The 16,538-nt window shown below is 41.4% G+C and overlaps 1 protein-coding gene across 1 annotated transcript in view; it reads left to right on the top strand.

The window, feature by feature from the left end:
- The window catches only part of LOC110957609 (BMP/retinoic acid-inducible neural-specific protein 3-like), a 67,109-nt gene extending 52,037 nt beyond the window's left edge, over positions 1-15,072 (top strand). Inside the window, 9 exon segments of the mRNA XM_022203718.2 lie at positions 1,301-1,523; positions 12,466-12,523; positions 12,525-12,773; positions 12,775-12,810; positions 13,746-13,904; positions 13,906-13,993; positions 13,996-14,049; positions 14,052-14,237; positions 14,240-15,072. Coding sequence (XP_022059410.2) covers positions 1,301-1,523; positions 12,466-12,523; positions 12,525-12,773; positions 12,775-12,810; positions 13,746-13,904; positions 13,906-13,993; positions 13,996-14,049; positions 14,052-14,237; positions 14,240-14,517 — 1,331 coding nt within the window. The 3' untranslated portion in view covers positions 14,518-15,072.
- Positions 15,073-16,538: the final 1,466 nt, after the last annotated feature.

The following is a 16,538-nucleotide window of genomic DNA, read 5'->3' as shown; positions in this document are numbered from 1 at the left end:
ATCTGGACAAAAAGATAAACACTGATGCAAACTGAACTAAAGATAACATTTACAGAGACAGACACAGGACAGATGTGTACAGTACCATTCAATAGTGTGGGGTCATCCAGACCATTTTGATGTTTTCAATAAAAACTCATACTTTTGTTCATGTGCTAACATACAGTAATAGCACAAGAGTTTTCTAATCATCAGTTAGCCTTTCAACATGATGAGCCGACACAATGTAGCATTAGAACACAGGAGTGATGGCTGCTGGAAATGTTCCTCTGTACCCCTTTGTAGATTCTTTTAATCTTCTTTTTTTTTTTCTTTTAATCTTGCCAAACTCACATTAGACTCCACCTGTCTGCTGTATTAGTATCAGTTTGAGCCAGGCAGTGTTACATGTGACTTGAAACAAACAAACAGGCAAGTATAAATTTCAATTCATTTTGTACAGAAAATCACACGTTAAATTTGAAATTTGAGGATATCTGATGCAATTTCCAATTTTAAGGGTATAATGGAAAAGTAACATAAAGAGTAGTGTAGCAAGGTTCTGCTACCAGGGATTACGAAGTATAGTACTATTATTTTGGAGAAAAAAAATCACTGAATAATTAGTTATAAATTGCATCTTTTTATCATCCATCCATCCATTCTCTATACACCGCTTTATCCTCACTAGGGTCGCGGAGGGTGCTGGAGCCTATCTCAGCTGACTCAGGCGAAGGCAGGGGACACCCTGGACAGGTCGCCAGTCTGTCACAGGGCTACATATACAGACAAACAATCACACTCACATTTCACACCTACAGACAATTTAGAGTAGCCAATTAATCTCAGCATATTTTTGGACTGTGGGAGGAAGCCGGAGTACCCGGAGAAAACCCACGCATGCACAGGGAGAACATGCAAACTCCATGCAGAAAGATCCCAGGCCCACCCCGGGATTTGAACCGGGGATCTTCTTGCTGCAAGGTGAAAGTGCTAACCACTACCCCACTGTGCAGCCCTTCTTTTTATCATGTTAAACATAACCAAAGATCAGGCACATGCACTGATTGTAAGGTAAACTTTGATTCATTGTTCTTTGCAAGTTAAGACAAGGCAGTTCCAGCCACAAAGATTCGATTTAATTAATTTCATAACAACATCGTCATGAGAAAAAGTGGGTGGGTTAAAAAGTCATAATGACTATTCATTTATTAATTCAATTAGTCCCCCAGCCGTTGCTGAACATCCTCTTTGACATAAACACTGCAATGCTGTGTTGATGATAAATTTTCCCTTTAAAGCGTCTTCTCTGTTGTTGCAGATGAATTCAAAGCCTTTTATGCAAGGCTGCCTCAGAACTATTTCCTGAACGTGTCAACCATACAACACTTGTGGTCCTTGGACAGCCTGTTCCAGTGGCGATATGAACAGTTGGAGAACAGCATGCGGGTCCTTTCTAGACGAGCCCAGAGAGTCATCTTCAAGCTCTTCAGCCTCAGTAAAAGATGTCACCGACAGCCCCAAGTCCGCATTCCAAGAGAACGGTGAGTGCCGCTACAACAGCACGCATTTTCAGTCCCTCCATGATTTGTGAATGTACTCCCAATTTTGTACACCTGACAATTAGAAAATTTTTTAAAAGGCTGACATGTTTTAGTCACAGAAAACTTTGTTACTGCGTCTTGCTACAGTCAAACACACTGTAGTTTATCACATTATAGCATTTTCTTTTTAATGTAGTTTTATTTTTGTACATCTCCCCCTCATTCCTGTTTGATGTTCACCCCCGTAAGAGTTGCATGATTCTGACATTTTTTTTGCCCAAGCTACTGTACATTCAGTCACAGCTTGTGTTCTCTCAGTAGACTAATCTAAGAAAGTTGAAGGAAGCAAACAAATCGCCATCTCTGTGGTGGCATTTCACTTGTACATCATCACAATCGCCATCACAGAACTGTTGGTGCTGGAGATTTCCCTTTGAAACTTTTTTTGTCCAACTTAAAACAAAACAGGCATTTTCAAAAGCTCGAATATTTCAGGCAAATTTAGGCCAGTTTTTATACATACTCGTCTTTTTACTCGCGGATCACTGTAAATGAGCTTACCTGGCATACTTTAGTGTAGGGGCAACAACAGTAAGCTTCCACAGAAATCCACAAATCTCTGTTCTATTAAATATGTATGTAGCTTCATGAAATTTTCATGAAATCATGAAATCTTCATTTCATTTCTCTGGACTTTATCTCCATGAAATCCTCTGATATATCTTTGAAACCAGGTTTTCTGCTCTGGTTTTGTGGCAACAAAAGGAGGGAAAATGTACAACAGCATGCTTCTCTGAGCTTCAGAGCTTGTCTGATTGTAAAGTTACGTGAAATGTTGGAGTACTTTTTTTGAGCACTTTTCCCACCCGCTGACTAGGAGACTAATCATCCATCCATCCATCCATCCATTCTCTATACACCGCTTTATCCTCACTAGCGTCGCAGGAGGGCTGGAGCCTATCCCAGCTTACTCGGGCGAACGCAGAGGACACCTTGGACAGGTCACCAGTCTACATATACAGACAATCACTCTCGCATTCACACCTATAGGCAATTTAGAGTCATCAATTAACCTCAGCATTTTTTTGGACTTGTGGGAGGAAGCCGGAGTACCCGGAGAAAACCCACGCATGCACAGGGAGAGCATGCAAACTCCATGCAGAAAGATCCCGGGAAAGCCGGGATGCGAACCAGGGATCTTCTCGCTGCAAGGCGAAAGTGCTAACGACTACACCACTGTGCAGCCCGGAGACTAATCAGATGTATTATATTAGGTTTTCCTCTTGACGTCTCTGTGACATAATCCGTTCCGAGTCTTCATTTCTTTATTGTCAGCCTTAAGCGGTCATGTGGCAGCATTAGATCCACTATGTTTGTCCCAGGGCTGCACAGTGACTTGGCGGTTAGCACTTTCGCCTCTCAGCTAGAAGGTCCTCAGTTTGTGTGCTGGGCTTCCCTGGGATCTTTCTGTATGGAGTTTGCATGTTCTCCCTGTGCATGCATTGGTTTTCTCCAGCTTCCTCCCACTGTCCAAAGACATGCTGAGGTTAACTAACTCTGTTGTGACTCAGCCTGCCTGCCAACAGTCGGTGATGATCAGTCACAACATGTAGTCAAAAATCAATTCCAAATCAAAAGTTGGAGTCTTCAAAAAGTTTTCAAGAAAGAGTCTTCAAGCAGCTTTCAGAGTCTGATGTGAATAATGTTTATTCAATACAGAGGCTGTATGAACAAACATGAGCAAAATCTCGAGATTTTCACTGACTGCACAGAGCATTACATCGTTTTATATAGTACTCTTAAACACTTCTGTTCCGTCTTGGAAGCCACAACCCATCATCTAAAGGCCCAATCGGGATGTATACACTGTAATCATATCAAAAGTTTAACCACCTCCTCTTTTTTATTTCTGCTAGGTTGACATTATTTCTGCTTTGCTCAGCGTGAACTTTCTTTCTTTCAATCTTATCATTGTTTGCTCCTAAAATTTACAAACCCTATTTGTCTGATTTTATTATTTGCTCAATCTTAAAATGCCACAACTCCAAATCGTCCATAGGTGTGAAAGCGAGTGTGATTGAACGTCTCCATGTGTAGCCCTGTGATAGACTGGTGACCTGTCCTCTGCCTTCATCGTGAGTCTGCTGGGATAGACTGCAGCCCCCTGCGACCCCAGTGAGGATTAAGCGGTGTATAGATGATGGATGGATGGATGGATGGATGGATGGATGGACGGATGGATGGATGGATGTTTGTCCCAAAAAGTTTTGCTGACCTGTGACATCCAGGAAAGAGCACTGGGAAATTGTACTCAAGAAAAATACCTTGGAAAATTTGAAGAAAAAAAGCAAAATTATTTCCATAAAAGTAAAAAAAAAAAAATTTTTTTTTTTTTACTGATTATAATACTCTGTGATACAACTAACAATGGAAAGAACCTTTTTATTCCATAATATAAAGTGCAATCAAGTAATCATTGTTGCTGTATTCTTTGTCATCACTATGTTCTGAATGAGCCACATCAAGTCAAACAACAATAAATCCCTCCTCTGTAGACAGGCACTTTGCTGCCAGTGCAAATAACTGATTATCAGTTATGAATATATTACTACCTTCCTCTGCATAGCCTTAATAGAATTACTCAGAGGAAAAAGAACAAATCCGCCACAATATGTGTCCCTAGACTTAATGTAGTAATTTAAAGCTGCATGTCAGTCACACAGCCATCCACTTTTAGAAAATTAACAGCAGCATAAACAGCTTTCAGTAAAGTCAGACAAGATCCAGCTCATAAACAAGTACTTCACAGGAAACACACTGTATTGCCAGGCAACATATTGCTTTTTGTTTTCCTCTGGACAATGAGTTACAACAATCAGTGAGCTTGCAGTTGTACTCATCTCTCTGAACAGACCTGCGAATGAAAACTACATCGCGATACATCTAGGCTGCAGTCTCAATCAGGGTTTAACTGAGATGTATTCCCTGGCGGGGTATATTTGTTTGCAGCGTATCACAAATACCATATGTTTCAAATCAACATACCTTTGCTATTTAGCATGCTGCTTTACTTTTGCTCCTTTTCAGCCAACTAATCCGATATTAGATGAGGCAGGACTTGTCACCCTGGTAGCAAAGATAATGGAGAGGAAGCTTTAAACATGTTGTGGCAGGGTCAGCTGAGCTATTTTCCTAAACAGAACCACGTACGTGTCTAAACACTGACTTATGCCTCCATTTTTCCCTTTCTATGTTGACTTTGTGGCTGGAAGCCTTTCACACAATGTCACAATCGTATCTTTAAGTGAGAAAATACAAAATGACTTCTTTCAAAACTTACATGAGAAGGCAGTTTTGTTGTAGAGGAACGGGATTTTTTGGAGAGAGGAATGCAGAACACTATTCCATGAGACTTGCATTTCATGCAGTCCTCCTGAATTTGGGCTTATACTCAGTTCCTGTGTTACATTGTAAAACAGAACAAGCCAGGAATGTTTAGGTTCTTTTAAAATGTCCTCATTCCTCATTTATTCATGCCCAGCACAATAAACCAAGTATTAACCAAGAATGGTAATGTTCGTGGTGTGGAGCTAGACCACGAGGTTTATACAAACACTAAACATTAGCCATCACCAAAGCTACAAAAACATTTAAAATTCAGTGGTGGCATCAGTTGATTAACTGACACTCACATGCTCGCACAAGTTGGGTGCAGAGTTTTTGTATGCTGCCACCTCTACATCTCTGAGTGAAAAAAAAAGCTCACACTGCATAATGAAGCTGTCATCTTTCTTAAAGTTGAACAGATTCTAAAATGTGGCGGGGAATTCTTCTCATGTTCTGCCTCTGTCTCTGCTGCACTTTAATGGGATTCAGATTCATTTAGGTCTGCATTTCAGTCTCCTGTGTAGCTTTCTTTCCTCTCACTTCTGTGGCATTTCATCTTGACCGCCCGGTGTGGAGTTAGTGACTTTTCACTCTGTACCTGCCTGTACGGTTTATTTGTAATAGGAACCATTTTGACAGTATTGGAGTGCAATTTCTAAAAGTAAATATATATTAAAAGAGGTGCAATTTTGAAAAAAAAATATCAAAAAATAGACAAATGTTCAGCTTCCTAAAGTAACTAGAGGAGTTGTAATTCATTACCTCCATTCCTTCCGACATAATTACCATTCAAAAGTTTGGGGTCAGTCAGGCAATTTCATGTTTTCCATGAAAACTCATTCCTTTGTTCATGTGTCTGTGTAGGTTCTCATTCATCCAGGTCATGGTTATCCAAAGTTGTTTAAATCAATCCACTGGACTTGGTCCGTGTGTGTTGGTTACAGGAAACCAACACACACGGACCAGTACCTGCTTTTTGACTCTCACCATCCACTGGAGCACAAGCTAGGAGTCATCAGGACCCTGCAACACAGGGCCGACCAGTTACCCACAAGCACCCAAGGCCAGGAAAAAGAACACAAACACCTGAAAGTGCCACTGAAAACTTGTGGATATCCTGACTGGTCCTTTGCGAAGGCTCACACAAGATCCAGAAAGGAGAACAACCCAGTGAAGACGGAAGAGAAGGAGAGCAGTCACAACAATATAGTGATCCCGTATGTGCCTGGAGTGTCTGAAAAACTGAGGAGGATTTTCAACAAACACCAGATCCCTGTCTTTTTTAAGCCAAATAACACCCTCAGGCAAAAACTGGTCCACCCAAAAGACCCCACAACACACAGCCGGAAGAGCAACCTGGTGTATGCAGTTAAATGCAGCCAGGAATGCTCAGATCTCTACATAGTGAAACCAAACAGCCACTTAACAAGTGCATGGCTCAACACAGGAAAGCCAATTCCTCAGGACAGGATTCAGCAGTCTTCCTTCACCTTAAGGAAGAGGGACACTCATTTCAGGACACCAATGTTCAGATTTTAGACAGAGAGGACAGATGGTTTGAGAGAACAGTGAAAGAAGCCATCCATGTCAAAGTAGAGAAGCCATCTCTGAACAGGATGGGGGGGTGGGGGCAAGGGCGTCAGTTTGTTTTTAAAAGTGGGGGGGACGGAGACCACAGCACTTTGAGAAAATGTTGAAGAACGGCGGCACAATGCCGCACGCTAGGCTCGAACTCACAACCACCACACCAAAGGCGGAGGCTCAAGCTGTTGAGCTATCGGTACATGCAGGTAGAGAGGTCTGTGGGCCGTTATAATACTAATTCTCCCGGGCCGAAATTTTGCCCCTGCACGCCTCTGGTCGGAGCTTCCACTTGGCACAGGCGCAAATTTAGCATCTGCGCGTTTTTTTTTTTTTTTTTTTTTTAACCTCACGAAGGTGTGCTGCATGTCTGTGCAACTCTCGGCCGAGTGCAGATGGTGCGTTCAGGAGCATCGGAATTTTCTATACTACTGAAAATAACTGGGTTTACAACGGCTTACATGTGAAGAATTTGAATGTGTTGGAGACAAAATGACCCCTGACAAAAAGTGGGGGGGACACGTCCCCACCGTCCCCCCTAAACTGACGCCTATGGGTGGGGGGACCTAATGGTAAATCTTTCGCCGATTTACAATCAGGTCCTTTCAAAACTCCCCAAAAGAACTACTCAGAAGATTGACTCATGCTAATGACCACCATTAGCATACGAGGGCTTAGTGACATCTGTGCTTTTCAACAACCCCCACCGATACTCCCAACGACCATCGTTGAGTAGTCAGACGGGGCTTGGTAATGGTTGTTGGAATAATAATAGCCCTGACCACACCTCACAGAGGTTTAAAAGCTGAGACAACACCAACCACCAGAACTGAAGAAGCCTCTTGGATGAGAGGTGAAACGTCTTCAGGGAACTTTCTTAAAGCCCATTGGATTGATACAACTTTGGATAACTTTGTTCATGTGCTGACATAATTGCACAAGGGTTTTCTAATCATCAGGTAGCCTCCCAAGATGATTAGTTAACACAATGTAGCATTAGAACACAGGAGTGATGGATGCTGGAAATGTTCGTCTGTACCCCTATGGAGATATTTCATTAAAAATCAGCTGTTTCCAGCTAGAATAGTCATTTATCACATTAACAATGTCTAGACTGTATTTCTGATTAATTTAATGTTATCTTCATTGAAAAAATGCTTTTTTTTTCAAAAATAAAGACATTCCTGAGTGACCCCAAACTTTTCAACAGTAGTGTATATGGTGAAAATTTACTTCAAACTGTGAAGGAAATCACATAAATGGCTGAAGAGGTTGCCTAAAATTATATTAAAGTTCTATATTTACAGTTCTTGTGTATTCTTTTATTATCCATTCAGTCCTTCTAAAATATTAATCTAAAAGACCATAAACGTACTCTTTGCTATTCAATGGCCAGTTGTTGTATTGGATCTATTCATGAAAGCAACTGTTGTGAAGAAGCATCACAATACAGGAAGTTCCACCCTGCTGGTTGACATGATTGGTTCCTTGGGTTTATGACATATGAAACCCCAGAAGTCTGTATTTGTGTTGTTGAGATGGTTATTAGCACTATGCAGCCTTAAGGTGGAAGTACTTCACCATAACCTATTTCACAGGATATCCATTCATTCTTCACCTATGAGCACTTACCGTTGGGACATCAGAAAAGAAACCCAACTCTCACCTCGTATAACCTATCATCCAGCCCAACCTCCTCCATTACTTTTTGCTTTGTTAGAAGAACATCATGAACTTTCAGGCTTTGCGGATGAGAGGACAGTCATTATTTGTATGCCGGCAGCATGTCATTTTCCCGCCGGAGATATAGACATGTCATTTCAAGTGTTTGACGTTTTTTTCAGGTGGTGACACTTTCCAAAACTTAGAGTAGTCTTAAGACTGAATAAAATCCACATTCACACTGAATCCCTTTATCTGCCAGAGGGATGATTGCAGAAGGTGATGAATCCAAACATCACTGTCAGTCACACTACTTTCAGTTCGACTCAGCCACCACAGTAATGGTAGCAGTAATGGTGGCGACAGCACATAAATCAACTGTCAGATTAATCTATGCAGTGCACTCTGTTTAATGTCCAGCCTCTCACTCTCAGTTGCTCTTTCTTTCTTTCCTCTGTCTCAGTGTACCCTTCCTTTAATCGTTCTTATTCTCCTCATCATATTGCCAAAACACACATTAATCACCGATCTACGCCTCTGATGTTCCCACCCACTTGCCAGGAAGCATCATTGGCCTCATCCCAGCAGTGTTTATCTATGTTATTACCGACATATCAACTGTGAAGCCCTCGCTTTCGTCTCTCTCTTCATAGAAATCTCCATACACCGTGGAGAGAGATTTAGAAAGGGATGTTTGTCAGTTTGCCTTGGAGAGAAACTGAAGCCCTCGAAAAAACCCTTCACTCTCCCTTTAACATCCTGTTCGTAGCACTTGAGATAGATGAGAGATATATGATTGATTTTGTTTCCTGGGGGCTACTTTTGCACTGCGCTGACAATTATGAACAAATAAGCCAGTCAGAGTCGGCTTGGCTTTTGTTGGGCGGTTAATGATAAGACACCACAGTATACTTTGTTTTCAAACTTTTACCATTAGGCATAATGACGTGCATTGTAATTCAAGTGATGTTTTCAGTACTTCTGCTTCAATCAGCTTAGAAATGGCCTTTCTCATGCTTCCCCCAGAAAAAGGGGCAGAATTTTTTTCACGTATGGTTTTGAACGCTTCACTGGAGGAGTCCTCTCATCGTTGTTTGACTACTTCTAGAGTGCAATTAAGATTTGACTCTAAAAGTGTCGAATAGCTTTTTAATGATCCTTTCAAGGCATTCGGTAGATTTGACCAATTTTGTCTTTACGACCACTCTGTTTCAATCACTTTCACTGTTACAGATGAAAAGATGGCCTCAAAGGTATCGTAATTGCACCTCATGACACTGGTCTTTTTTTTCTCTCGCATTCTTCATAATGATTGCTTTTTGCATTAGTATTGATTTTCCGATTGACTGGTTTGACAAAAATGCTATTAATAGTATACCGTATATACAGTATCTCTGACAGAAGATAAATATGACTAGGAGCTGTTCTACAAACAAGCACAATTGTGCTTCTCTGGGGAACATTCACAGCAGATCTGACAATTAAAAAAAGACCAGTAGAATTAGTATAAAACCTTATATGTTGATGATATTAAAGCTATTTAATGTTTCTTGCTGCAGGCTATCACAAGCAGGAAATATTTTAAGACATAATTAAATTGAGTAGTCTGCAAGGCATAGCAAGGACTATAAAGGGCAAATACAATACAATAAATACAAAAGAAGGGTATGGTGATATTTGTTTAAACTTACATACACACCTTTGTATATTTTATTTTATTAGATTATTTTTTTCTGTTTTTGCACATTGTACCCACAAGAGAAATCATTTATATTTTAGACAGCCTTCTTCTTCAGATTTTGTGGTAACAATTCACAGAGGGCTGTATCCTGCGTGCACAAAGTAAAGTCCACAAAATACACAGTTTTTTAACTGCTGCTCTACACAAAGCCTTGACCTTAGCCCATCTTGCACCTTTGAAACGAACTGGAACACTGACTGGGAGCCAGGCCTTATCGCTCAACATCATTATTGAACCTCCCTAATGCTCCTGTGACTGCAAAGGAAAAAAGAAAAACCCTGCAGCCATGTTCCAAAATCTTACCACTTCCCAGGAAAGTGCAGGCAGTTGTAGTAGCAGATTGATGCCAATATACTGAGAATAGCAAGTTAATTTATTACATTAAAGTGTAGCGTATTGTCCAGATACAATAACTGAGCTGAAGTCTAGAATCCGTTTGATTTTGCATGTAATATATGTGAAAACAAAGCTTGAATGTCCCTTTAAATCAATGTTGAGAGTTCTTGATACAGAGAAGACAACACCCAGTATTTTCAAAATTCAGTGTTGCTTGCTCCTTTAAATGCAGTGTAGAAGTTTGAAGACACTGTGATTTACAGCAGTGGTCCGGAGCAGGAGATGTGGGGAGCAGGAAGCCTACACATAATCACACCAGGGAACTAACAGTACAACTGCAGTCTTGTCTTGTCGACTGCTTTGCTCTGCTGAAGCTGTCGGAGGTGAAATGCCTTACCCACAGGTAGCGAGTGATGGAAGGAAGAGTCCTTTCAGTTCATTTCCCATGACTGCTTTTTCCATTAGAGGGTTTTGATATTCAAATCAGTGATTTTCTGAACTCAGCCTTGCTTCCCACTGCCAAGCAAACAATAAGATTGGGATACAGAAGAAAAATGCCCCAAATGTAATCCAGCAAACATTTTCAGATTAGCATAAAGTTTACCTCAATACACCCTCATCAAAGAAGTAGCTTTTTTTTTTCCAAAAGGAAAGCCTGCGGTATATACTGAACATTTCCTCTCTTCAGCAAGCAAAGAGGATAAGAGGCATAAAGGGATCACAGTAGAGAAAGTGCTACAGACGGGAATCAAACCCCAGTCCACATGGGGGAATTATGTGTATGACTGAAAGTAAGTTACCCCACGGCTGCAGAGCACTTCTAATATTTATGTCACAAACTGATCAAAGACAACTTGCTCTGTCTCTCGCCTGTCTCTTCATTTAAAAAAAACTGTTTCTGCTCATATTCTTTGCATGTATAACCGCCACTAATCAAGCACTATACGACAACAAAAACATGAAACCTCCACAGAAATCTCACACCAGGCTTACTAAGTAACATCCGGCACTTCACACAACACTTTCATATTATCCTAAATATACCCTAATGAGTTGTTCTGGGAAAGGCTTAAGAAAATGATCTCATTGGAAATATCCATACCAAAGAGGCAAAATGTGAAGTCACTTGGCAGGGAAGAAATTTTTGTTTCCTAATTTTTGCATATAAATCCCTGAAGAACAGCCATATTGAGATACTGGAACCATTGTGTCTGGCACTCGTTTTATCTATCAAGCAGTATAGCAAGTCCCATCCATCATCTATTGATTGATTGATTGATTTGGATCCCCATTAGTTATGGCAATGCCGAAGCTATTCTTCCTGGGGTCCATACAATATCTTTACAATGTGTCAATGCAGTTGCATCACTTACAATACAATCCCTATACAAATGCAACATAAAACACAAAGAAATACCAAAAAATACACAACACCGCTTAATCCTCATTAGGGTTGTGGGTTGGCTGGAGTCTATCCCAGCTGACTTAGGGTGAAGGCAGGGGACACCCTGGACAGGTCTCTAGTATCAGAGGGCTTCATATAGAGACAAACAATCGCACTTACATTAACACCTACAAACAATTTCGAGTTACCAGTTAACCTCAGCATGTTTTTGGACGGTGGGAGGAAGCCGGAGTGCCTGAAGAAAACCCACGCATCCACAAGGAGAGCATGCAAACTCCATGCAGAAGATTCTGGGAAAGCTTTGTTGCAAAGTGAGGATCCTCCACCAAGTCACTGTGCAGCCCAGTAGTTGTTGAATTTAATTTAAAATAAAGCAAAATTGGAATTTGAATGTTTCATATATTCCACAACTTACAGCTGTATCTTTCAATCTTTATGAGCAGTTAGAGTTCAGTGAGTTGTCATGTAGGTTGTTCAGTGATTATCACACAACCATTAGTAATTTGGTTGAAAATTCCTTTTATTGCATAGCAAGTACAAAGTATGCTCTGAAATGTAGGGGTTGAAATGCTGTTGAAATAATGGTTATATAAAACCCTGGTCTTTTGACCTGCGAATGACCTCAACCATGCTTACTGAAAGGATCTCAGGCTTACAGTATCAGGCTATTATTTTTAAGGGGCGAGCTGTCTCCGGACCCAGACTGTCTCCTGGGCCTAATAAAGCTTCTCCCTATGAAACAGCTCATCCTAAAAGCCTGTTCAATAACCACTACATCTCTGCTTTTCTCTCTCCATCCTCTGTTTTTTTTTCTTCCGTCCCTGGTGCAGGCCTCAGTCCTACTGGCTGAATCACTTCCAGTCTCTCCTGTATTGCTCAGAGAACAACCCAGCTTGGTGCATTCTCAGAGGAGCTCCACAGCTGCAGCTGCCGATACGAACACAGCCCCTGTCAACTGCCGCCGCCCTGCTCCGTTGGGGAAGGCTCGGCCTGTGCGGTATGTGCACCAGACAACCACACCCGCTGTGGGAGCTGCAACCCGGGCTTCGCTCTGACGCAGGGAGCCTGCAGACCGATGGTGGCAGACTCTACGGAGAACTATCTCGGGTTTGAAACAGACCTCCAGGATTTGGAGTTGTGGCTACCTACTGCAGAGAGCTGACCGCAGGCTAGAGGTACTTTTCTTTTAGGCCTTTGGTTTAATCATGTCAGGCACACTGAGAGTTGGGCTTGTCTTTCACAGCGGTAGCCCTAGAAAAGATACTTTCACTACTGGGAGTCGCTCGACATTACAATGTCTTGCCCTCCTGGCAGCTGAGAAACTTTCTGCATTTTTTTCCTGGTATATTATGTGTGTTTGAATTCTGTTGGTGGTTTGAAGCAACATTTGTTACAGCATGATATTAGTTAATATAAATAAAAGTAGGCGAGCTTGAAGAGTCACTCCTGACCCTGGAAGCTACAGCTTAATGAACCTTTTGGCCTTCCTTTGAGTGTAGAGTTGGTAAGAGCAACCCATCCAAAGGAGTCTTTTTTTTTTTCTTTTTTTTTCCATTTTACAATTAAACAAAAATAGATGAAATCTTTCCGGGTACCTAGATGCATTCTCTTTATATTTTGTAATCCCGTCCTTAAATCCTTTTTTTTTCTCTCTCTCTTTCAGTAAATGTCGGCCTCAGCAAATTACCGTGCAGCGATTTATGGCCTTAGGTTCTGTTAGAGAAATCCAAGGGCACTTAAATGGTTTCAGTAAGAGTTGCTCACAGGGTGCCAAAAAAGCCCTCAACAGTTTTTACCATTTGGGGCTTATAGCACACGAGCATCAGAGTGGTTTTGGGTTGTTGTGTGGGAAGAAGTCTTTTTGGGTCTAAGCATGTCACATTGCTGGAAATTTGGACTTTATGTGGTAAAAAAGGAACAGTGTATGCCCATAACCACAATGTGTCTGCTTCAACTTGAACCATGTGGGTGTTTGTTAAAAATGGGCATCCATTTTGCAAAAACGTGACAATAATACCAGTATTTTTATTAAAACTCAAATAATTCTTCGTGATCTCTCTTGTGCATTGAGACAATTATGATTTTTTTTTTCCATTCATATTCCTGATAGGTTCATGCAATCTTCATCAGTAAATGACATGCACTCAATAGCTGGTTTGACCCATCATGGAGAAAGCGGATGCTGCTGACGCTGAGAGCAACAAGTATAAGTCCCAACATGGTCCACATGCTGCTGGGGATATCCCTCCAGATCTGCCTTACAAAGAACAAGCACCCTGGAGCCTGTCCTTACTCTCTACATCAACCCTTTTGGAGGGAGCCACTCAGAGAGTTGGTACATCCCCGTGAATGAGAACAACTTCCAGACTGGCAGGCCACCAAGCTGGACCTGCCCTTTGAGTGCTACAACTGGACTCTACATTGGGCAACAAGTGGAAGACATTCTTTGAAACCATCCACATCTACCTCGCCAGCAGGATAAAGACCCAGGATGGAGTGAATGACAGTGTTTATTATGAGCCCTTGGAAATGACAGATCCTGCTCGGAACCTGGGCTACATGAAGATCAACAGCATCCAGGTGTTTGGCTACAGCATGCACTTTGACCGGAGGCGATCCGTGACTTGATTCTGCAGCTGGAGCTACCCCTACACTCAAGGTTCCCAGGACAAGCCATGCTCCAGCTGTTGGAAATACGGAGACCGAGTGAATCGGGCTATCCCCTCCAGGTCAGGCAGAGGTTGGACCTGTTTGCCTGTCTTCTCTCGGCACAGGCCAAACTGACTGCCAGCGAAGTGGTTCGCATTTATGCCTCCTTACAGGCCTTCAGCTCACGTCTGCCCAATTCAATGGATTACGAGACCACCAAGCTGTGCAGTTAACAGCTGCTCGAATGAGAGATCTGGATTGTAAACGGCTTATGAGGAGAACTTTGGAACATAAGAATTGTGCCCACTATGGTGCAGATGCTTACATCTGTGCTCAGTCTCTGTGGATTACCAAACTTGTGGTTAATCAGGGGACAGCCAGCTGTGGACAGCTGAAGATGTACTCATCTGGTTGTTTTGGTTTTTGTTCTGTGGCCTACTACCTTCAGTGCTATATTATAGAGAAAGAAAGGGGTGGATCAGTGAGGAAATGCACAAGTTTTTCTCCAGAACAGACTGCAACAAAAATAATTCTACAGTAGAAATATATCAGATACCGCTACATAAAGTTGAACCATCCTGTTTCAATATGACTGCTCATTTATACTGTAAGTACCAATGCCAAATGAATGGACATTTTATGGTGAAAATGGTACAGTCTGTTTGTTTGTAATTTTTATATGTTCCTTTGCTTTAGTGACAGTGCACTTTCCATGAAGACCAGAATACAGTGGTGTCAGTCAAGATTTTGTAGATAAATTGGTATTAAAACATCATGTTATAACAGAATCTGGCTGTTTGGAACCATTTATAAAATCCTCTTGGGATGAAGCACCTGGATGCAAGGATTTATAACAACCACAAACTTCTGTTAATTTATTATTTCATAAATTGACTTTCTCATCTAATACTTGCATGTGTCTTGACATTTTACGCTTGCTTTATTTAGCAGAAATTCACCCAGGAAACTGCATTCAGCAACTGCTAAGAAATGCACTGCATGTCTGCTTACACAAGTTCAGTTATTTTATTTCCATTCACAATCCAGGCCAAACAAGCTATTAAGAGGTGCCGTGTTTAGTTTAGTTTTACAGGCAATCTGTCCACTAATCTTAGTAAGGTTTCTTTAGAAGTAAAACTATGGTGAATGTCATTAATTGCCTCCACTTTACTCGATTGGTATTGTTTAATCTACAAAAAGTACAATTCCTGTGGACAATACTTGGTTCTACTGCACAGGGAATTCTTTTCTCCCCTTCACTTTTTAGAACAAGCAAATGCTTGTATTAAAGTTAAGTGAGGCAAGCTAGTGTGAAATTGAAACTATGCACTTCAAATTGCAGAAAGACATTATGTTTTCATAGTTACTTAACATTTGCACACGCACACAAATCAAGTTTACCTCACAAACAGAACTGGTACAGAGAGAGGGTGAACTATGCAAATTGCACATGCAGGTGAGTGAAGGGCAGAGGTCTGCGACAGTGTGTGACTTCAGACCAAGTTCCAGGGTTTGAGTTTTTCAATCATATTTAAATCTTCAGGACTAGTGCCAGGTTTTAAGAGATTAATATTAAGGATATTTTGTTTCTAAGAAATGGCAGTTTCTCTGTGATGTCTTTTGCAGATAATATATCAGTGCTGGATGTGTTTTGGGCAGAATTTTCCAGTCTGTTTTGTGATGGATGAGAAAACATGAGCCAATGCAGCTGGCTCCACCGGCTGTACAGTGACTCGCGCCTTACTCCTGCTTTACACATGTAACTACAACCCAAAGCCCTTGTCAAACACTTTTGACTCTCTTACACTAACAGATATGGCTGTGTAGTGGGCTGTGAGCTCTGTCAAACAAGTCTTGAAGTGCGCGGCAGCGCACTGTGGTTGAACAGATCCAGTGTAGACACTAACAGAGGACAGCAGCTGCTGCTATTTGTGGCTGCTGACATGTTGCTTCCGCTGTGTGGCCAGTTTAGACAAGGTGATGGGACCAAATACCAATTAGCTCAGGCAGCACACAGCACTTTCTGTTCAACTCAAGTGCATAGCAAACCATTAGTCAGCTCTGCTTGCAAGAAATTCTGTGTGCTGGTTGTGGGAGGCGAGTCAAGACACTCTGTGAGAAGAAGGAACAAGCAAGAGCTTTCCTTTTAACATAATGTTATCATGTACAGACAGTGCTTTTGTTTCTAATATTTAGCCTTACTAAATATTTTCTTAACCCTAAGCAGAATGGATGTTTTTAGGGATTATCAGTG

Source organism: Acanthochromis polyacanthus, chromosome 4 (genome assembly GCF_021347895.1).
Source record: "Acanthochromis polyacanthus isolate Apoly-LR-REF ecotype Palm Island chromosome 4, KAUST_Apoly_ChrSc, whole genome shotgun sequence".
NCBI classification, from domain to species: domain Eukaryota; kingdom Metazoa; phylum Chordata; class Actinopteri; family Pomacentridae; genus Acanthochromis; species Acanthochromis polyacanthus.
This window is presented reverse-complemented; position numbering and strand designations above follow the sequence as displayed.